Below are 22,440 nucleotides of genomic sequence, written 5' to 3'. Positions count from 1 at the left end.
ATTAAATCTCCATTTCGAAGAGTAGACTGAAGGAGAACATTCTAGCTTGTCTGCTGCAGTCAGTGGACTAACTACCTCCACTCGCTTATTTAAAAGATATGTACAAGCATACGATACTGCAAACCTTGTTTCAGACCACAGAGAAGATGCAAGAAGAAAAAAACTGGTTTGTTCTCAAATGGTCTGTAATTTCTTAAGGTGAAAACATACACAAGGTAAGCTTAGTAAAAAGGAATGTGTGTTAAATGTCATCAAACTGGTTTTGTAGAACCTCATTCCTCCTTTATTATAGTACTTCTCACATTGCTTTGGGATTATTGTCTCCTTTATTACATTTTGAACTGAAGGCAGGGACCATGTCTTATTCCTCTCTGTAGCCTTAAGGACCTAGATTAGTGGGAAACCCATTGGAGAGGCTCCACAGCTGTGTGATCAATGAAACGAATAAGCTGATGAGGAAATGGAGAGCGGGGCTGCACAGTTTAGGCGGTAGGAATCGCTTCTGGCTGGGCGATGAGGCTGGGGGAAGTCATTCAAATGGATCTTAAAAGATTTAGAGGTGAAAGCTGACAAAGGGAGTGTGGGCAGAAAGGGCAGGAAATTGGCAGAAGAAATACAGAGCTGAAAGAGAGAGCCAGAAGTCTGATTTTAATAGAACCTCCCACTGCATTAGGAATTTCAACTCTCATAATGCTGACGGGTGGCCAAGCGCCCCGCTTCTCTTTCTTAGTCTAGTTTGGTTTGAACAGTCTGCCCCAGAACTAGTTTTGAGTCCTCTATAAATAAATTAATTTCAAAAAATTAATGATTATATAAAGTCACTTAGCTTTTTAGGAAGTTAACTTTTTTCTATGATAGGTACTTTTCCCAGTATTTTTCTACTTGTGTAATTTAGTAGAACAAAATACCCAGGCTTTGGTATGGGTCACAACACCAAGTAAACTACATATAAGATTTTTTTAAACTGTGGTAAAATACACATAATCAAATACCACTTTAATAACTTCCGGGTGTGTGGGTTAGTGGCGTTACCTGTATTCACACTGTTGTGCGACCATACCCACCATCGATTCATGGAACTCTTTGCAGCCAAGATTTTTAAAACTTAAAAATATAAAATATCACTATATGCAAAAATAGACACATTTTAATAAAGCTATGTACATTTTAAACATGTGACAATATTCAGACTGGAACTTAAACTCAGTTTATTACCCAAACTTTGGGGTTTGGCATTTAATGGTGATTGCACACACCACTGGCCTCATAAGTCAGAATCTACCATCAATATAAAAACGTATACATTTTTCTCTTAAAAAGAAGTAATTCAAAGTACGAACAATTCAATGTTACAAATCCAGAAAAGAGATCTCTGACAGTGTAAGAAACGAGACGATCTCCTGCAAGATAAATCCTGTGGTGGCGAAGGATCAAACGTTAGTTGCGCCAGCAGCGCTCAGGTCTTAGCTGGGGGAGCCTCGCTTGCCAGAAGAAATGGTTTCAGGTCATATGGTCGTTCGACTTAATGGGATACGGTAAGCAGCAGAAGTGTTTCCCAATCTCCTGCTAGGACTCCAATAATTACAAGGAAGCACAAGACAGACTCAGAATCCAGGGTTTCAGGATCCAAGCCTGGTTTTTAGAAATACTTCTCTAAAATGATAATCTTCTATATCGTTACATAATGGCTTCTTCAGTTCAGACTCTTAATCAGAACATTTCTTGCTCTCAAATGCTTCCCCTGCAGCATTTAGTTTTGAAGCTACTTCAGGAGCAGGTGCCGAAGCCTAGGAAACAGTCTCAATGCGTTCTGTGTCGTCACCTCTATAACTTCTTCTACTGGGATCCCCTTTACCTGGGCAATATATTCTGCTGAAATGGAAATGTTTTGGGGTTCATTTCGTACCTGAAACAGAATAAAACAGAAAGTGTATCAGACGTGACACTCAGGGTGGAAATCTTGGAGACCATCGATAAAACAGAATGCAGTGAGTTGGTAAAAACCAATGAGCTCTTCTTTTTTAACAGGTAGGTCAGGAGAGGCAAGGAGGCAAGCCTGGGGAGAAGGCCCTGAACTTAAGCTTAAAAGCTACAGCCGCAAGGCTGGCCTGTACAACGCTGACGGTAGTCGGTGTTGCTCTTGGAAAGAGCCCTGGTTATTACCATTGAGGTCCCGGCACCTAGGAGACAAAGCAGCGTGGGGGTGGTGACCACTTGGTGACCTGCCCGGCCAGGTGGATTAACTGTGCTTAGTTTGTTACGTAAATGACTCCTTGTGAAGGTCACTGCTCTACGGCTGGGCCTCTTCACCTCGCAGGTTGTATTACAGTTGGATTCAAGAATTGCTACGGTGTGGGGCGCCTGGGTGGCTCAGTGGGTTAAAGCCTCTGCCTTCAGCTCGGGTCATGATCCCAGGGTTCTGGGATCGAGCCCCACATCGGGCTCTCTGCTCCGAGGGGAGCCTGCTTTCTCCTCTATCTCTGCCTGCCTCTCTGCCTGCTTGTGATCTCTGTCTGTCAAATAAATAAATAAAATCTTAAAAAAAAAATAAAAGAATTGCTACGGTGTGTCTGGAAGACTAAATAGATTACGTATTATGGTATTTCACTAATTCTAAGATATATTTCCTCCCATTTAACATCTCTGAAATTGATGGATGTTTTACTTACATGCAATGGCATGTCATAGCATAAGTGGCGGTGCTTTTTCCTTTTTTAATGGTTACAAAATAGTGGTGTATCTATAATCAGTAGTATTTAGATTTTAATGAATTTCATTTTTTTTTTTAAGATTTTATTTATTTGACAGAGAGAGAGATCACAAGTAGGCAGAGAGGCAGGCAGAGAGAGAGGAGGAAGCAGGCTCCCCGCGGAGCAGAGAGCCCGATGCTGGGCTCAATCCCAGGACCCTGGGATCATGACCTGAGCCGAAGGCAGAGGCTTTAACCCACTAAGCCACCCAGGCGCCCCTCATTTTTTTTTTTTTTCTACTCAGGATGATAATGTTCAGAGGAATAAGAGAACTGTTAAAGTTTTAAAAAATTGACCTTGATAATCAGCCTAAAAAAAAACAAGGAAAAATGTGCACCAAGATTTTTGCTCGGGGACATTCATTGTTTATGATACTACATTGGAAACAACGTAAATGACAGTAGCAAGTTACGTATATTATGGACTGTTCACACACTGGAATATTCAGTTATTTAACATGATAAGGAGGAGTATATTTTTTGACATATACAGGTATTTATCACGTAAAAGCAAGTCATGAAATGTGTTCAAGTGAATTTTATTTTTATGAAAAATATATATTAATATAAATACATATAAATATTAAAAAGGGTGGAAGGATGGTTAAGCCTCTGCCTTTGGTTCAGGTCATGATCTCGGGGTCCTGGGATGGAGCCCCGCATCGGGCTCCCTGCTCAGCAGGGAGCCTCCTTCTTTCTCTCCCTCTGCCTGCCGCTCCCCCTGCTTGTGTGCTCTCCCTCTCTCTGTCAAATAAATAAAAACCTTAAAAAAAAGAGAAAATGTTGTTTTAGTGCTTGCCTTAGGATTTTTTGTGTACATCTTTAATTAAATAAAGTCTATCTTTAAGTGATATCATATCCCTTCACATATAGTATAAAAAATCTTCCAATAGGATAACTTCCATTTTTCCCTCTTCAGCCCTTATGCTATTGCTTTCATGCATTTTATTTTCGTATATATTGTAAAGCCAACAGTATACTATTAAACTGTTTTTGTTTAGTCAATTATCATTTAGAGATATAAATAACATAAGAATATTACAGTGTGGATTAAGTGAAATAACGTATATGAAATGTCTATCAGTGTCTGGTAGATAGAAGATGCTCAGGAAATGTTTATTTTCCTTCTTTTAATTGACATGCTATAATGAAGCTCTGTTTCTTTCAGTATAAATGTTGATACAGTCATGGATTTACTGATGTGATCTTTGCTCTACATTTTGTAGAAGAAATGGGTTTTTCTTAAAAAGTTTATTTATTTATTTGAGAGAGAGAGAGTGAATGAGAGAGAGAGTAACAGCAGGGGGAGGAGCAGAGGGAGAGGGAGAAGCAGACTCCCCCTTCTGCAGCAGGGATCGGTACTCTGGGATCATGACCTGAGGCACTTAACCAGCTGAGTCAGCCAGGCACCCAGAGGAAACAGTTTCAAAGAGATTAAGTAACTTGCCCAAAGTCACACACCTAGCGGGTAGCAGAGAAACTGAGCCTTTTTTACTATACTGGTCTGGCTCTGATTATTATGTAAGTTAACACTGGCCAATATCTAAGAGTATCTGCTGGAGCACAACAGCTATACAATTAATAAAACCTCTCAACCAAGCATTAAAACAGGATTCCAGTGGGGGCGCCTGCGTGGTTCAGTTTGTTTCGGCTCAGGTCATGATCTTGTGGTCGTGGGATCAAGCCCTGTGTCAGGCCGTGCTCAGTGTGGCGGCAGCTCAATGTGGGATTCTCTCTCCCTCTCATTCACTCTCTCTCTTTCAAATATATAAATAACTTCTTGAAAAAAAAAAAAAAAAGGATTCCATTGTATTTATACCATAATGAGAAACACAGCTAAGGTAAAAATAACTCAAAAGAAAGACAATATAAATAATGTAGGAATTAGATAATCATTTACCTGTTTTTCTGGTCCTAGTGCAGGTGAATCTGTTTCTAAGCAAATTGAAGTTAAAGGCAACTGTTTCACAAGTTTCTGCTTCTTAGAGAAAAGAGAAAGCTAGTCAGTTTAAAACATGAGACATAAAAATTGAAAAAAAAAAAAAAAAGCATTAAACCCATATACCAATGCATTCTACTTGGCAGGAACCTAAAATTCATGCTTTCATATTCAATTAATTACTAAAATTTTCAACTGTTACTAAATGTTACCACAATAAATGTAGTTACCATCGGTCCCCATACAAGATGATCACAGTACTATTGACTATATTCCCTATGCTGTACTTTTCAACACTTGTTTTTTGTAACTGAAAGTTTGTACCTCTTAACCCCCTTCACCTATTTTGCCCATCTCCCCACCCACTTTCTTCTGGCAACCACCAGTTTGTTCCCTTATGAGTCTGTTTGGTTTTCTTTGTTCATTTGTTTCGTTTTTTAGATTCCACATAAAAGTAAAATCACATGGTATTGGTCTTTTTCTGTCTGATTTATTTCACTTAGCATAATACCCTCTTGGTCTATCCATTTTGTTGAAATGGCAAGATTTCATTCTTTTTTATGGCTGAATACTGAAACACTGTTTGTAACAGTGAAAAACTAGAAATGACCTAAACTTTACCTAAGGTAATGATTAAATAAATTAGGGTACATCCACATTGTGAAGTATTATGTAATCACTTTAAAGATAAGGCAGATTCCGTACTTAGAGGCACAAGCAGATATCCACAAATTTTCCTAAGTATTTGGAAATTGAGCAACACACTTTGAAATAACTGATATGGTCAAAGAGGAAGTCACAAGGTAAATTAAGAAATATTCCAAACTGAAAGAAGGTGAAAATACAGCAACTAGCAGAATCTGTGGATTGCAACTACCAGGTCTGGTTAGTGCTAATGCAAGTACAGCAGTAAATGTTTATATGAGAAAACAAGGTTTTAAATAAATAAAGTTCTACCATAAACTATAAAATGAAGCTATAAAAAGCATAATATGCAGCCATACCTTGTTTTATTGTTTCACAGATAGTGAGGGGTTTTTTGTTTGTTTGTTTTTTATAAATTGAAGGTTTGTGGCGACCCTGCAGGTCTATTGGTGCCATTTTTCCAACAGCATTTTCTCATTTCATGTCTCTGCAACACGTTTTGGTAGTTCTTGCAATATTTTAAACATTTTCATTGTCATTATATTTGTTACGCTCGTTTGTGATCAGTGATCTTTGACGTTGCTATTGTGATTGTTCTGCAGCACCACAAACTGTGCCCATATGAGAAGGTACATTTATTTATTTTAAAGATTTTATTTATTTAGGGGCGCCTGGGTGGCTCAGTTGGTTAAGCGACTGCCTTTGGCTCAGGTCATGATCCTGGAGTCCCAGGATCTAGTCCCACATCCGGCTCCCTGCTTGGCAGAGAGTCAGCTTCTCCCTCTGACCCTCCCCCTTCTCATGCTCTCTCTCTCAAATAAATAAATAAAATCTTTAAAAAAGATTTTATTTATTTATTTATTTGACAGAGAGAGCACAAATGGGGAGCAGCAGAGGAAGAGGGAAAAGTAGACTCCCCACTGAGCAGAAAGCCCGATGCAGGGCTCCACCCCAGGACCCTGGGACCATGACCTGAGCCAAAAGCAGATGCTCAACTGAGCCCCCCCGGCACCCCAAGATGGTAAGTTTAATTGATAAGTCTTGTGTGTTCTGATCGCTCCACTCACCAGCCATTCTGTTTTCTCTCTCCCTCTCCCTGGGCCTTTTTCCTGAGACACACACTACTGAAATTAGGCCAACTAAAAACACTACAGTGGCCCTTAAAAGTGTTCAAGGGAAAAGAAGAGTCACACATTTCTCATTTTATTCAAAAGCTAGAAATGATTAAGGTGGGTGATAAAAGCCAAGATAGGCTGAAAGTGATACTTCTTGGCTTGTTTACTGAGTTGTGAATGTGAAGATGTTCTTGAAGTGGTGCTCGAGGGAACACACAAATGATAAAGCAAAACAGCCTTATTACTGATACGGAGAAAGTCTGAGTGATCTGGATAGAAGATTAAACCAGCCACAGCCCTCCCTTAAGCCGAAGCCGCATTCAGAGCGAGGCCCTTCAATTCTATGTGGGCTGAGAGATGGCAGGAAGCTGCAGAAGAGCTTGACGCTAGCAGAGGTTGGTGCGTGGGGTTTCCAGAAAGAAGTCGTCTCCGAAACATCAAGGTGAAATGAGAAGCAGCCAGTGCTGATGGAGAAGCAGCAGCAAGTTACCCAGAAGATCTAGCTAAGAGAATTCGTGAAGGCAGCTAAACAATAGATTTTCAACGTAGACAGTCTTCTGTTGGAAGAAGATACCGTCTAGGGCTTTCCTGGCTAGAGAGAAAAAGTCTATGCCTGCCTTCAAAACTTAAAGGACAGGCTGACTCTCATTAGGAGATAATGCAGCTGGTTGACTTTTAAGTTGAAGCCAGTGTTTACTCACCATTCCCAAAACCCTAGGACCCTTAGAAATAGTGCTAAACCTGGGGCACCTGGGTGGCTCAGTGGGTTAAGCCTCTGCCTTCGGCTCAGGTCAGGATCCCAGGGTCCTGGGATCGAGCCCCACATTGGGCTCTCTGCTCTGCAGGGAGCCTGCTTCCTCCTCTCTCTCTGCCTGCCTCTCTGCCTACTTGTGATCTCTGTCAGATAAATAAAGAAAAAATCTTAAAAAAAAAGAAAGAAATAGTGCTAAACCTATCTTTTTTTTTTTTTTTAAGATTTTATTTATTTATTTGAGAGAGAGAGAGAGCTTGAGAGGGGAGAAGGTCCGAGGGAGAAGCAGACTCCCCATGGAGCTGAGAGCCTGATGTGGGACTCAATCCTGGGACTCCAGGATCATGACCTGAGGCGAAGGCAGAGGCTTAACCAACTGAGCCACCCAGGTGCCCCCGCTAAATCTCTTCTGCTTGTGCTTTATGAATGGAACAACAAAGCTTGCGTGCAGGCACATCTGCTTACGACGTGATTTAATAAAAATTAAGTCCACTGTTGAGACAAAAGGATTCCTTCCAAAATATTACTGCTCATTGATAATGCACCTGGTCCTCTCAGGGCTCTGATGGAGATGTGTGCGGAGAGTAGTGTTGTTTCCATGCCTGCTCACACAACATCCATTCTGCAGTGTGTGGATCAAGGAATAACTCTGACTTGCAAGTTTTATCATATAAGAAATACATTTTTGTGAGGCTACAGTTCGTATCACACAGACACTGATTCCTTGGATGGATCTCGGCAAAGCAAACTGAAAACCTTCTGGAAAGGATTCCCCATTCTACATGTCATTAGGAACATTTGTAAGTCAGAGTAAGAGATCCAAATATCAACATGAACACAAGTTTGGAAGAAACTGATTCCAACCCTCATAAACGACTTCGAGGGCTTCAAGACTTCGGGGGGAAAGGAACTGCAGACGTGCTGGGAACAGGCAGAGCACCGCAGTCAGAAGTGGAGCCTGAAGACGAGAATTAACTATTGCAATTTCACAGTAAAACTTGAATGAATGAAGGAAGAGTTGTTTCTTAGGGGTGGAATCTATTCCTGGTGAAGACACTGTGATGATTGTTGAAACAAGAGATTTAGAATATTACATATATTTAGTTGACAAAGAAGTAGCAGGGTTTCAGAGGATGGACTCCAATTTCAAAAGAAGTTCTACTGTGGGCAAAATGCTATCAAATAGCAACACCGGCTACAGAAAAATCACTTGTGAAAGGAAGGGTTAATGGATGCAGCAAACTTCACTGTTGTCTTATTTTAGGAAATTGCCACAGCCCCGCCAGCCTTCAGCGACTGTAACCCTGGTCACTCTGCAGCCACCAGCACCGTAGGAAGCTCTCCACTGGCAAGGAGATGATGACTCACTGAAAGCTCAGATGATGGCTAGCATTTTTTCAAAAATAAAATATTCTTGTTAATTTATTTATTTTTAAAATTTTACTTATTTATTTGAGAGAGCAAGTGAGTGAGCAAGCAAGCACACACCAGCAGGGAAGGGTAGAGGGTAGAGTCTGAAGCAGACTCTTCTTCCAGACACAGGGCTGGACCCATGACTGCAAGACCATAACCTGAGTTCAAACCAAGAGCTCGACACTTAACTCACTGAGCCACCCAGGTGTCCCACAATAAAATACTTATAAGTTAAGGTAAGTACATTATTTTTATTTTTTTTTTTGGACACAGTGCTACTGCACACCTAACAGGCTATGGCAGAGTGTACACATAACTTTTGCATGTACTGGGAAACCAAAAAATTCACCTGACTTGCTTTACTGTGATATATGCTTTATTGCAGAGGTCTGGAATGGAACCTGCAACAGCACTGAGGTATGCCTGGATCGTGACCAAGGAGAATCGAGCCAAGGAATACCAGGTTAGTTCAACATTAGAAAACCAATCAATACAATTTACAGACCAAGAAAAGAAAACCAGTATGATCAGCTCAGTAGAGGGAGAACAAACATGTGATAAACATTAAATGGAAATAAGGTTGATAGAAATAAAGAGTTTCTTTAAAAAGAAAAAAAAATTTTGACAAAATCCAACTTTTTTTTTTTTTTTAAGATTTATTTATTTATTTGGAAATGAGAGAGACAGTGTGAGCAGGAAGGAGCAGAGGAAGAAGGAGAGAGAGAATCTCAAAGCAGATGCCCCACTAAGCATGGAGCCTGAGGCAGGGTTCAATCCCAGAACCCTGAGATCACGACCTGAGCTCAAACCATGAGTTGGACACTTAACCGAGTGAGACACCCAGTGCCCCAGATTATTTGTCTTTTTAGTTGGTGAGTTGTAATGGTGTTTTATATACTTTGGATACTAGACCCTTATCAGATATAATTTGCAAATATCTTTTCTCATTCTGTGGGTTATCTTTTCACTTTCTTGATAGTGTCTTTTGAAGCATAAAAGTTCAAAAATTGTTTTATTTTGGAAGTTTTCAATTTTGACGATGTCCAATTTACTTATTTTTTCCTTTGGTTGCTTGTGCTTTTGGTGTCATATTTAAGAAACCACTGCCTATTCCAAGGTTACAAAGATATCAATTTGTTTTCTTCTAATAGTTTTATAAATTTCAGCTCTCTTAGGCTTAGCTCTTTTACTCATTTTTAAGCTACTTTTCATATAAGTATGAGGTAGGAACCAACGATTAATTTTTATAATGTAACTAGAATAGTATTACAAGCATGTAATAAAAACTCATGTTTTAAAGGGTATTTCACAAAGCATAAAATGAGGCTTAGTTACGGAACTTACCTGTCCGCTTCTTATTACAGAAGGAGGAATTGAGAAGAAGTACCCAGCTTTAACTCCTTCCATTGCTACAGATGGCCGACCATCGAATGCGTGCAGGAGCACTTTGTCAGCACCTGTTAAAGATTCAAGATAATTTAGAGTTTCCTTTCATTTCCTTAACAAGAAGTTTTCCCACTAATCAAATTGGGCAACACAGATTATAAATTTTGAGTAAATGTTGGTCACTGTAATATAAAGATGAGGTTCTATGGCTTCCTTTTTTTTTTTAATTTAAATTTATTTAAGTAATCTCTACACCGCATATAGAACTTGAACTTAAAACCCTGAGGTGAAGAGTTGCATGCTCTTCCAACCAGGTGCCCCTATATTATTTCTAAAGGGTAAATGTACTGTATCCAGACAGTAAAATAAAAAATACAGGAAATTTTAAATCTTCAGAATAAAACTGAAATACAATTTTTTAAGGGCCACCTGGGTGGCTCAGTCAGTTAAGCATCCAGGTCTTGATTTCAGGGTTATGAGTTCAAGCCCCACGTTGGGCTCCACCCTGGACATGGAGGCTACATTTAAAAAAAAAAAAACATAAAAAATTTTAAACAAATATTTAAACTTCTTATACCATCAAACCTTTTCTAGAAGTTTGTAAACTGTCAAATTATTGTTCCTACTAGGTTTCTAAGCAGTGAAATTATCCTTAGCGAATTCTAGTGAAAGAAGAAACAGGGAGGTCAGTGCCTCAGAGACTCAATCGTCAGGACTGGCTTCACCAAATCACTTCCAGCTCTTAAAGGATGGCTTTTCAGCCTGCATAAAAATCATGTGCTCTTAGTAATTCCAGTGATTCTCATCACTGAGAAATACAATGCTTTCTAGTTGCAGGCAATGACATTTATTTTACTATTTGATGCTGTTTTTTTTCAAATAGTAGGCACGATCATCAGTGAGTTACAATCTTAACTGAATTATGGAATTGATTTAGTGGGTTGTAACTGAGCAGCATATGCTTATATGTATGTGTGTTACTGTGTGTATGTATGTGCACATGTTTATATACACCTATCTATCTGCACATACATTGAGATGCACTGCTCCTTAAACTTGGGTCAGTTTTCTGTATATGTACATACTGCGTGTCAAAATAAAGGCTTAGTACCAAAAAAAGCACTTAAGTGTATTTCTTACTGTGGATGGTACTTTAAAAAGTCTGAAAAGTAATGTTGTAAGATATATTTTTACTTCAGGAGCAACTGGTGAATACGACAGTGTATTTCAGGTATGATGGCCACGACCTGTATAATACCATTTTCTGAGGCAGCAGCCAGGAAACATGCAAGACACAGTAAACCCATCTTTGCTTTGTGTTTTTCATCTCTCATTAATCAGTTGCTTAAGCTGATTAAAAAATTAGGGCTGTTAATTTGTTTTTTTTAAAGATTTTATTTATTTATTTGACAGAGGGAGATCACAAGTAGGCAGAGAGGCAGGCAGAGAGAGAGGAAGGGAAGCAGGCTCCCTGCTGAGCAGAGAGCCTGATGCGGGACTCGATCCCAGGACCCTGAGATCATGACCTGAGCCGAAGGCAGCGGCTTAACACACTGAGCCACCCAGGCGCTCCAGGGCTGTTAATTTTTAAATGAAGGAATATAAATTACTTGACCCAATTTTTCGTTTGCTCTACGCTGGCCTTCTAAATGTCATAATCACACTTGAAAGTAGGCTGACTTGCAGAATCACCTTAGTTCACTTCCACATCCGCCCTTACTCCACTCCCTTCCCTTCCTTTTAAGAAATCAAATTAAAACACAGCTTATTCTATGAGAATATGGACTGGAACTGTTAAACGTAAATACTAGGCACACTTCTCTCAGGAAAATAAGTACCTTGCTCATTTAAGAGGCTGATGGTGGGTCTTCCAGCAGAGCGTGAGTGAACATTTCTGTTTAACAACAAAAAATTCCTTTTGGTACTTTATCTGCAAGTGTTATTTTTGTTCTATTAAAGTAATTCAGAGAATAAGAAATACAGAGCTCCATCTCAGGAGAATCATTATTCAATTTTCTCTATAGCTATTAATATAGAAAGATGATTAATTAACCTACAAAGGCAAATTTAATCTTTTGGCTAACTGGACCTGTCGGATTAGGACTTGTCGCTGCTCTTCCTTCTGCTCATCGGTGCCAGCAAATCTGGGGGAGAAATCTAGTCCCACCTGTAACAGAAAAATAAAACAGATTTACATGTTTATGGTTTAATGAATTCAAAAGACATACTATGGAGCAGTGCTGTCCAAGAGAAATATGATGGGAGCCATACAGGCAAGCCACCTACATAACTTTACATTTTCTAGTAGCCACATTAGAAATACTAACAAGAATCAGGTGAAATTAATTTTAATGATATACTTTATTTAGTCCATATATCCAAAACATCATTATTATTATATAATCATATTATTATTTCAACACAAAATCAATATTAAAAAATAATTGCATTATTTTACTTTTTTGGGGGGGTACTAAGACTTTGAAATCCTGTGTGTTTTATATTTATATGTATCTCAATTTGGACCAGTCACATTTCAAGTGCTCTACGTAGTTACTACATTGGACAGTAAAGATTATAAATCACTGTTTCTCTTGATACTATTTTGTCATAGACTGCTATAGTCTATATTCTATCTTTTTTTGGTAAGATTTATTTATTTGACAGAGAGAGATCACAAGTAGGCAGAGAGACAGGCGGGGCGGGGTGGGTGGGGGGGAGCAGGCTCCCGCTGAGCAGAGAGCCCGATGCAGGGCTCGATCCTAGGACCCTGAGATCATGACCTGAACCGAAGGCAGAGGCTTAACCCACTGAGCCACCCAGGCACTCCTATAGTCTACATTCTAAATTTAAGTGTTACTTTTATCTTCTGTCTTTGATTAGAAGTGGAGTTTATTACCAAGTGATAAAAATGCTTCCTGATTGTAAATTATTTAATAAAAAATGTTCTTTAATTACAAACTCTAGACTATTTTTTTTTTTTAAAGATTTTATTTATTCATTAGACACAGAGAGATCACAAGTAGGCAGAGAGGCAGGCAGAGAGAGAGAGGAGGAAGCAGGCTCCCCGCGGAGCAGAGAGCCCGATGCGGGACTCGATCCCAGGACCCTGAGATCATGACCTGAGCCGAAGGCAGCGGCTTAACCCACTGAGCCACCCAGGCACTCCTATAGTCTACATTCTAAATTTAAGTGTTACTTTTATCTTCTGTCTTTGATTAGAAGTGGAGTTTATTACCAAGTGATAAAAATGCTTCCTGATTGTAAATTATTTAATAAAAAATGTTCTTTAATTACAAACTCTAGACTATTTTTAAATTAAAAAAATATATTATTTATTTATTAAATAAGTTCTATGTCCACTGTGGGGCTGAAACTTATGACCCTGAGGTCAAGAGTCACATGCTCCACCAACAAGATAGCCAGGCACCCCAACAAAATCTAGTATATTTAAAGTATGTTTGTATATACTGTGTTAACTAAATATAGAGATGATTCCTGTATTTAAGAAAAGGAAAAAAAATAGAACAAAGTACACAGAAATGCTAATAAAGTAGTTTTCTTTTCATTAATATAAAAGTCTATAGTGGGCTTTCTACTGTCTTACCTCAGGCTCTTTTGCTTATTGAGAAGGTACTGACAAATTATTATCCAGCTAGATAAAGTGAGTATAATTATCTAAGTCAGTTATAATTACCAATAGCGAACTAAAGATTATATCCATGTATCACATGAAAGTCTAGATTAGAAGTCCTTTGATCAGCTATTTGGTGTTACCTCTCCAATTGCCAACAACTGATCTTTATAATTCTCCATAATAGGCAAAGCTACATCCAAATCCTAGGAGAAAAAAAGGAAATTTGTTTAAGTAGAAGGGTAAGGGAACTGATATTTTAGAAAACACCTTTTACATATCAGGCACTGTACCATATTGGGTCCTTTACATACATTCAATACCTTTAACCAGTAGAAGAGGTAGCCATAGTCATCCTTCTATAATGGTGAGCACTACTATTTGGAAATTTGAGTAGAAACAGCCCACACCCAGTCAGATCACAAGAACATGACTTTCAATGAAAAGTCTCACTTAAATACTTCCTAACATTTAGGAAGAATTTCCTGACATTTAGGACTGATTTGGATTTCCTCCTGCAATAGCTGACCAAGACAGAAGAAAGCCATCTTTGGTAGTCACCTTTGTAAGTGAGTTCCTGGGGAGTGGGCTGTGTTATGTCCTCCTCTCAGGATACTAATGGTTTTTGAGTTTTTTAATAGGAAAAATCTCATACATCCTTTGCACTATTTTCACTGATTTCTTTTGTGTTTATAATCCTGCTTAGCCTATTTTTGTTCTAAAGGTTCAAGAGTCTAAACACTAATTATCACACATACGCTTGTTAATTATTCAAGTAACAAAGTACCTTGCGTTTCCATATTACTATTTCCATTTAAAGAGAATTTACTCTGTGAGAGTTCCCTTGTAAGACAAGGGAAAGACAAATATATGGAAAACTTGCTTCTAGATATTTTTCAAACTACTTTGAGGGTTTTAGTCTCAGGATATGTACATTGCGAAGAACTACTGAGGCTAGAAGAAAGGAGAATTAAGAAAAGAGGTGCAGGAGGAGATTCTACAATTATACCTCTGGAGACAGAAAACCTGAGAGACAGAGTAGATCATGGCCTTAGAAATACATTCTAGTGGACTCGATAAAGAGGATTTAACACTGTCATGAGACGCTAAGAGACCAGAGACCCTAGAGACCTAGAGGCCAGAGAAGGTGTCTAACAATAGCTGAGGAGGTTAATTGTCGTCAGCCAAAGCTTTTCCAATCAAATATCCAAACTGCTCTGTCTCTGAAGTTTAGAGGGGTTGGAGAAGTTGGAGATTACCCAGGAAATGGTTGATACGTGGAAAGTCTTAGAAAGAAAGTGTACATTTGGATGAAAACCAGATAGAGGAGAAAAATGCTTCTTGGAATATCTATTACTGTGAAAAAAGCAAAACAAATTTACAATGAGACTGTTCCAACGCTCATGAAATAATCTGAAAGTTTCTGGCAAGTCAAGGATAGGAAATAGAAATTAATATAATTCATATTACTAATTTTATATGTGTGTATTTGAGTGTTTATGGTCTCTACCATTTTATTTCAATAGATGTAAATAGTTTTATAAAGACATTCATAGGTCTATTTCTGACTTCATTTCTTTTCCCACCTCTTGAATGATGTTCTCAAGTTCTTTACATGCTAATGGTTCTATTATGTATTATTTAAAAAGATTTTATCCATTTATTTGACAGAGAGAGAGAGATCACAATTAGGCAGAGAGGCAGGTAGAGAGGGGGGTAAGCAGGCTCCCCGCCGAGCAGAGAGCCTGCCACGGGGCTTGACATGGACCTTGACCACCCCCACCCCGACCCTGAGACCATGACCAGAGCAGAAGGCAGAGGCTCAACTCACTGAGCCACCCAGGTACCCCTATTATGAGGTTTTTAAAGATCCTATACCTCTACACCCTATGACTAGGACTACTACCATTTGTTAGATTTATTCTGAATGATTTTAAATACAGTAGCTTTTTTTATTAAATGAAATGTTTAGTCTTCACAGTCTTGAAAACAGGGTGAGGGGTGCATAACCCAAGTGAGTGAAGTGAGCCAAGCAGGGATGGGAGACAACTGCAGAACACATGCCTTGCCTGCAGGGGGCAGTAGATCGCACACAGTGAATTGTGGTTCCCTGAAATAGCTCTGGGGACCAAGCCCTGCCTGGCAGTAGTATTTATTGAATGAATTAGTTCAGGAACATGCGGAAAGATTTGTGTGATGCAACTTTAATTTTAGATATTAGAGAGAGAGAAAGGAGGGGCAAAGGGAGAGAGAGAATCCCAAGCAGGCTCCACACCCAGGGCAGAACCCAATGTGGGGTTTGATCTCATGACCCTGGGATCACAACCTGAGCAGAAATCAAGAGTCCAACCTGGAACTGAATGAGACACTGAGGTGCCCCAGCAACTTTAGTTTTATGAACCAAGTGAATTTACTTAACACCTACTACATACCAAGCTTTGTACCACATATTAGGGATTTATAATCTAATCATTATAAGAAAACCATACTACGGTATGGACTTCAAGCACACTAAGAATAAAAGAGGAATAACTGCTTACCTCTGGTGTTTGTTCCAGAGGGCTATCCTGAGATTTTTTTCAGTTCATCCCTGCTTTAAGAATCTGGAATTACCTATCTATTGCTGCTATTTCATTAGGTTTTTAAGTTAAACAGTTCTGTCAGTTCTACATTCATGCCAAAATACGACAAATCCACTCACTTCCCCTCGCCTGTGCTGCTAGCACTCTGGTCCAGGCTACATCGTCTCTCCTAGGAACTACTCCAATAGTCTTCTCACTCCTCCTGTCTTCCTTTTTGGCACTCTTCAAGATTTGTTCTTCATACCATACCCAAGGGGATCTCTTCAAAATATAAATCCCAGGGTGCCTGGATGGCTTAGTTGGTTGGGTGACTGGCTTTGGCTCAGGTCACGATCCTGGAGTCCCAGGATCAAGACCCACACTGGGCTCCCTGCTTGGCCGTGAATCTGCTTCTCCCGCTGACCTCTCTCCTCTCATGCTCTCTCTCTCTCTCAAATAAATAAAATCTTTTTTTAAAAAGTATAAATATATATATAAATATATATATAATATATATAAGTAAATATATAGAATATATGTAAATAAAAATATACATTATATATAATATATAAAATATATATAAATACACACACACACACACACACATATATATATATATATGAACTCCAGCACGGCCCCAGACACAGTGCTCCCTGCCCAGTCCCTCTGACCTCACCACCATGACTTTTCCGTCTCTCCGGTCACATCAGCTCTCTTTCTGTTTCTTGACCACATCATGCTTGTTCTTACCTTAGGGCCTTCATGCTGGGTTCTTTCCTTTGCCTACAACACTCTGTGCCCTCTCTCTGCAGGGCCAATTCCTTGGTAGCATTCAGGCTGCAGTTCTTATATCACCACCTCAGAGAGGCCTTCCCTGACTACAATCCAAAAATCAGCATCCACAATCCCTACCACATGATCTTGTTTTATTGTCTTAAGGCACTGACTGCTACCTATAGTTTTCCTGTTCAGGTATCTAATTGTAGATTGTCTGCTAGAATCTAGCTTCCATGAGAGGGATTTCATTCTATAGTGCTTAGAGCAGTGCATGGAATACAGTAGGTGCTCAGTAAAAACACTTGTTGACTGACAGACTAAATGAATGCCTATTCATATAAATCTCTATATAAATGGAAGAAATCCTGTTCTGCTATGATCTCCAACATTTTGGGAACTGTATCTCTCAGCAATTTAATTTTATCATCCCAGGAGAACCACTCCACCTATAGAACAAGTATTTATTATTTTTTTTAAGAGTTTATTTATTTGACAGAGATCACAAGTAGGCAGAGAGGCAGGCAGAGATTGAGATGGAAGCAGGCCCTCTGCTGAGCAGAGAGCACGATGCCCTGAGCAGAGAGCCTAGGACCCTGAGATCATGACCTGAGCCGAAGGCAGAGGCTTTAACCAACTGAACCACCCAGAAGCCCCGGACAAGTATTTATCATTACCTGAAGTGAATTAAAAGCAATTTTGTTTCGAAATAAATAGAGCTACTTGGGGTAACCTAACGTAGGAATACAGATTCATTATTATAAAAAATGAAAGACCTTGTATTTTAATTTATTCATAGGTAACAAAAAGTCTTTACTTCTTCATAATGGGGGGGCTATCAATCTCATTTTGTAATAAAGCACTTAAGAAACTGTATCTCCCTGATTCTGAGTCAGGAGACCAGTCTGAAATATGAGACATACTGGCTACTATGAGTCAGTGAGATCTTCTAGGAAGGATTTTTTTTTAGAGATGGTATAAAAGCAGGGCAGTTTTTTTTTTTTTAAGATTTTATTTATCTATTTGACAGCGAGAGAGAGCACAAGTAGGCAGAGAGGCAGGCAGAGAGAGAGAGAGAGAGAAGCAGGCTCCCCACTGAGCAGAGAGCCCCATGTGGGGCTCGATCCCAGGACCCCAAGATCACGACCCGAGCGGAAGGCAGGGGCTTTAACCCACTGACCCACCTGGAAGCCCCAGCAGGGCAGTTTAATAGATCAAGAGCATTCCCTCAGAGACAGTTTAACGTTCAAGAAGATACTATGTACTGAACTCACCTGTTCCTTTATGGTACTACATCTATAAATTTGTATCTTTCTTTTTCTAGATATTTTATTACTTTTTGGCTAAAGCAATATGACAACATGGTAAAAACATGTGAAAGCAAGTCGCTTATAATTCTACCCAGTCATCACAGCAAGTATCATTTCTGTGTTTTTCCCTCTTATAGAATATATTTTTACGTTTTAAAACACTTTCCTCATTGCTACATAAAACAAACCCTATAGTTGTCATCTTCCATGCATGCATTCCATACACACATATATTTAACACTCTACAAATTAATTTTTCCTTTATTTCTGAGCCTCTAGGCTGTTTCTGTTTTTTCTCTACTAAAAATAATGCTGCAACAAACACCTTTGTGAAAGGTAGCATTTCCTTCTTCTGGATTATTGCCTTAGAATATAAATCAGAAAGAGGAACATTACCGAATCAAGGTATCTTTTTTTATACTTTTTGGTTTACATGACTTTTACCTTTGATGTGACACATCTTTGGTCTCCTGGAGAAACTCCTTGAACAGGGTGAACACCCAAGCAGGGCAGGACAAACCCCTTATATCTAAAAATGTAGAACAAATTTAGAAAGCGGAATATTGAACTAGTAGACAATGTTGTCCTAAAGAAAAAGTATGAAAGAGTTTCTTAAGGCTATGTTGATGTGATTTTTCTCTTTTCATTCTCTTTAAAATTGGATGACCTTTGATAGTACAAATATGACATCATAACTGCATCCTTATTAGCAACTCTTTAAATTTTTCTTTTTTTTTTAAGATTTAATTTATCTATTTGAGGGAGAGAGCACAAGCAAGGGGAGGAACAGAGGGAGAGAGAGAGAGAGAAGCAGACTCTCCATCTAGCAAGGAGCCCAATGGAGGGCTCAGTCCCAGGACCCTGAGATCATGACCCATGCAGAAGGCAGACGCTCAACCAACTGACCCACCCAGGCGCCCCAGCAACTCTCTAAATTCTTCTTTTTTTCCCTTCAATTTTTAAAATTTATTTATTTGACAGAGAGAGAGATTTCAAGTAGACAGAGCAGCAGGCAGAGTGAGAGAGAGAAGCAGTCTCCCTGCTGAACAGAGAGCCCGACCTGGGGCCCCGATCCCAGGACCCTGAGATCATGAACTGAGCCGAAGGCGAGGCTCAACCCACTGAGCCACCCAGGCACCCCAACTCTTTAAATTCTTAATGAAAAGCAGCACCTTTCTGAAAGCTGCATAATCTTTTCAAATTCTCCTGAATGTTCAGCAACCACCACAAGAGCCATAACATTGGCCTGAAACAAAAATGAATACAACAGAGTCTCAAACAATATACATCTAACATAACTGAACAGAAATTTAAAGTCTTCTGTACTTTTAGTTATTCTTGCTTACTTATAGTCTATCAATATAATCACGATGGCTATCACTGAGTACTTCCTATGTTTCAAGCACTATGTTCAGTAAATAAAAATATTACCTCATTTAATCTATACGACCTTATGAGGTAGGCACTGCTGTAATCCATCATATTGATTAGAAATTTTGGATGGAGTCAAATCACTTGCTCAAGATCATTATGCCTGAGTAATGCCAGGGCCCATGCTCCTAATTAAGCTGCCATATTGAATGATGGCTGTGTATGTAAAAATGTACCGGCAACCGTTTCTGACTATCACTTTAAGAGAAAGCTACAAAGTGGTAGTTATAATGAATTTCATAACAACTTCTAAAAATTAGTTATTCTTTCCTGACACAAATAAAAATGTCTCAGAAAAGTTTTATAATTTCTCCAAGATCTCTGGAATAATGTTAATTTTAGAACTGATAGATGGACCAATCTGTGCTATATAACTGGTAAGCACGGTAGCTGTGGGAACAGGTTTTGGATTCAGACTATTCTGTCTATTACTTTACTAACAGTGTATCTTTGGATAAATTAATCTCTAGGTCTGAGTTTCCTCCTCTAGCAAATAGGTAATGGTTGGCTATAAAATAGTAGCTTCTTCACAAGGATGTTGTGAAACATTAAATGAGATCATGTACAGAAAGGGCGTAGCTCAGTGCCTGGTATACAATAAACAGTTAATGCTACTTATTATTAACAAAGCAACATAGGCATAGTGTATCTAAATTTCAAGTTGTTCTAGCTTGAAATTAATAGGAAAACAAAGGGCAACTATAGATATTGACTTACTTTCTTGGCTTTCTCCAACACATCATCCAGATCCTAAAAAAAGTGCAAGTAATCACAATTATTTTAGATGAATAAGTAACTTCTCTATGGCTATATATATCGGTGTAGTTGAGGCAGCATAACAAATGACAACAATGGCAAGGAACAGTGTGATAGATGTGAAGGCTACACTGACCCGCCTTTTGTTAACTCTTCCTCTTAGTAAAATCTGCCTTCTGTTCCTATTCCACTAAAACAGAAACTGTCATGGTCAAATATAAAGGACACCTCCCTGTCCTCGTCTTACTCTGCCCCTCAGAGACATTAAGAGCTCCTCACTTGTCCATGCCTTCCTTCCTAGAAATATCTCCCGCTCTTGGCTTCTGCAATGCCGCTGGCCTGCAAACTCCACCCTCCCCTAGCTGCTCCTCTCAGGCTCCTCAGCTGGCTCCCTCCTCTCGGATTTCAGGACCCTATTCTCCTCTCTCTGTATACAGCTCAGGTGATCTCATCCATAGGTTTTGATATCATCGTTATGCTAATTTTGAGCTCCAGCCTAGAATTCTCTCCTGAACCCAAAACTGCCAGTTAAAAAACTGACCATATGACATTTCCACCTGGGTGGACATTAGGCTTCAACATGTGCCCAACATAATTCTCCTCTACAAGCTTATTCCTTTTATCTGCCCTCCCCACCCGGTCTTCCTCCTCTCAGGGAACAGCATCCTCAGGTCCTGTCTTTCCCTCCCTCTACACACCCAGTTCCTCAGCATGTGCCCTAGATTCCAGCTCTAAAACACACACTGAATCCATCTGCTTTTCTCAAACTGCTCTGCAACCACCGTCATCTCCTGTCTATACACAGCAAAAGCCTCCAAACTGGTTTCCTAACTTCCGCACTTACTCTCCATCAGCAAAGCGTTATTCAATGGAAATCAGATCTTGTCACTCTCCCTTGCAACCAACCAGCCAACCCACCCACCCCACCAAACACCTCTCCTGGCTCCACACTGTCCTTCCTGACCTGCCCCCCCTCGCCCCTGCAAACCTCCAGTCTTACTCCAGCGGCTCTCTCTAGCTCACCCCCCCCCCCCCCAGCCCTTCTGCGGCTCGAACGCGTCAAATCCGACCCGCTCGCTTTTTTTTTTTTTTAAGATTTTATTTATTTATTCGACAGAGAAATCACAAGTAGATGGAGAGGCAGGCAGAGAGAGAGAGAGGGAAGCAGGCTCTCTGCTGAGCAGGGAGCCCGATGTGGGACTCGATCCCAGGACTCTGAGATCATGACCTGAGCCGAAGGCAGCGGCTTAACCCACTGAGCCACCCAGGCGCCCATACCCCGCTCGCTTTTTACCCTCCCCCACACCACCTCCTGGCTTGGCGGCTCTTTGCCTTTCCGGCTCCAGCTCAAGTGTCAACCTCTTGAGAGGTCTTTCCCCCTTAGAGACTCTGCTCTTCCTTCCATCAGCCTCTGTTTCCAGTTTGCGGGTAAACCGCTGTGTAACTCTGGTGTGGGGTGTGTTCTCTCCGTTCGCGTCTCTCCGCACCGCAGCCGGAGACCGCGGCGCGCCGGGGTGTCTGACCGAAGCACCTTCCGCCCGGGCGGAGGGGACGCTCGGCCAGGCCCGCCCGGAGCTGCGAGGCACGTGGGGTCAGCGGCTGGGTCAAGGGGAGGTAGGGGGAGGCCGACTCGCAAACGGGAAGGGCTAACAGAGGCCGTGCAGAGGTAGAGGGCTTCGCGCTCCGCAGCGCCGGGAAGAAAAACCGGAAAGCCTGAGATTAGAGAGACAGGAGCCAGTCCCTCAGGGCCACGGACGCGACCCGGGAGGATCTGACGCTGCGTCCCAAGGCAGGAGAGCAAAATCAACCCGAAGGGAAAGGACCGGGGTGCCTCCCGCTCCCACCGGCCGGGCCTCGCCCTTACATACGCTGTCAAAGTCCGGGGCCGAAAGGTGGCAGTGACAGTCCACCAACCCCACGCCCACCGTCCCCATCGCCACCGCCACCGCCACCGCCGCCGTCCACGCCCCCGCCGA

The 22,440-nt window shown here is 40.4% G+C and overlaps 1 protein-coding gene and 1 long non-coding RNA gene across 7 annotated transcripts; one reads left to right on the top strand and one right to left on the bottom strand.

The window, feature by feature from the left end:
- Nucleotides 1–1,191: 1,191 nt before the first annotated feature.
- Nucleotides 1,192–22,431, bottom strand: TATDN3 (TatD DNase domain containing 3). Of its 6 annotated transcripts, none has more exons than XM_032317026.1 (10): nucleotides 22,333–22,431; nucleotides 20,426–20,458; nucleotides 19,450–19,523; nucleotides 18,722–18,806; nucleotides 13,776–13,838; nucleotides 12,056–12,165; nucleotides 11,837–11,892; nucleotides 9,957–10,069; nucleotides 4,650–4,730; nucleotides 1,192–1,906 (listed from the first exon to the last, which is right to left on the bottom strand). In XM_032317026.1, the coding sequence occupies exons 1-10, from the start codon at nucleotides 22,396–22,398 to the stop codon at nucleotides 1,763–1,765; spliced, it is 825 nt and encodes a 274-aa protein (XP_032172917.1). In that variant the 5' UTR covers nucleotides 22,399–22,431; the 3' UTR covers nucleotides 1,192–1,762. The 6 variants fall into 6 exon arrangements, with proteins under 6 accessions (XP_032172917.1, XP_032172918.1, XP_032172920.1 ...); XM_032317027.1 differs by having other exon boundaries at nucleotides 4,650–4,727; XM_032317029.1 differs by having other exon boundaries at nucleotides 21,774–22,419.
- Nucleotides 6,281–9,300, top strand: LOC116575681. The gene is made up of 3 exons (XR_004279913.1): nucleotides 6,281–6,354; nucleotides 8,998–9,075; nucleotides 9,267–9,300. It is a non-coding gene; the product is annotated as an uncharacterized LOC116575681 (long non-coding RNA).
- Nucleotides 22,432–22,440: the final 9 nt, after the last annotated feature.

This window comes from Mustela erminea, chromosome 17, assembly GCF_009829155.1.
Source record: "Mustela erminea isolate mMusErm1 chromosome 17, mMusErm1.Pri, whole genome shotgun sequence".
Taxonomy (NCBI): Eukaryota; Metazoa; Chordata; class Mammalia; order Carnivora; family Mustelidae; genus Mustela; species Mustela erminea.
This window is presented reverse-complemented; position numbering and strand designations above follow the sequence as displayed.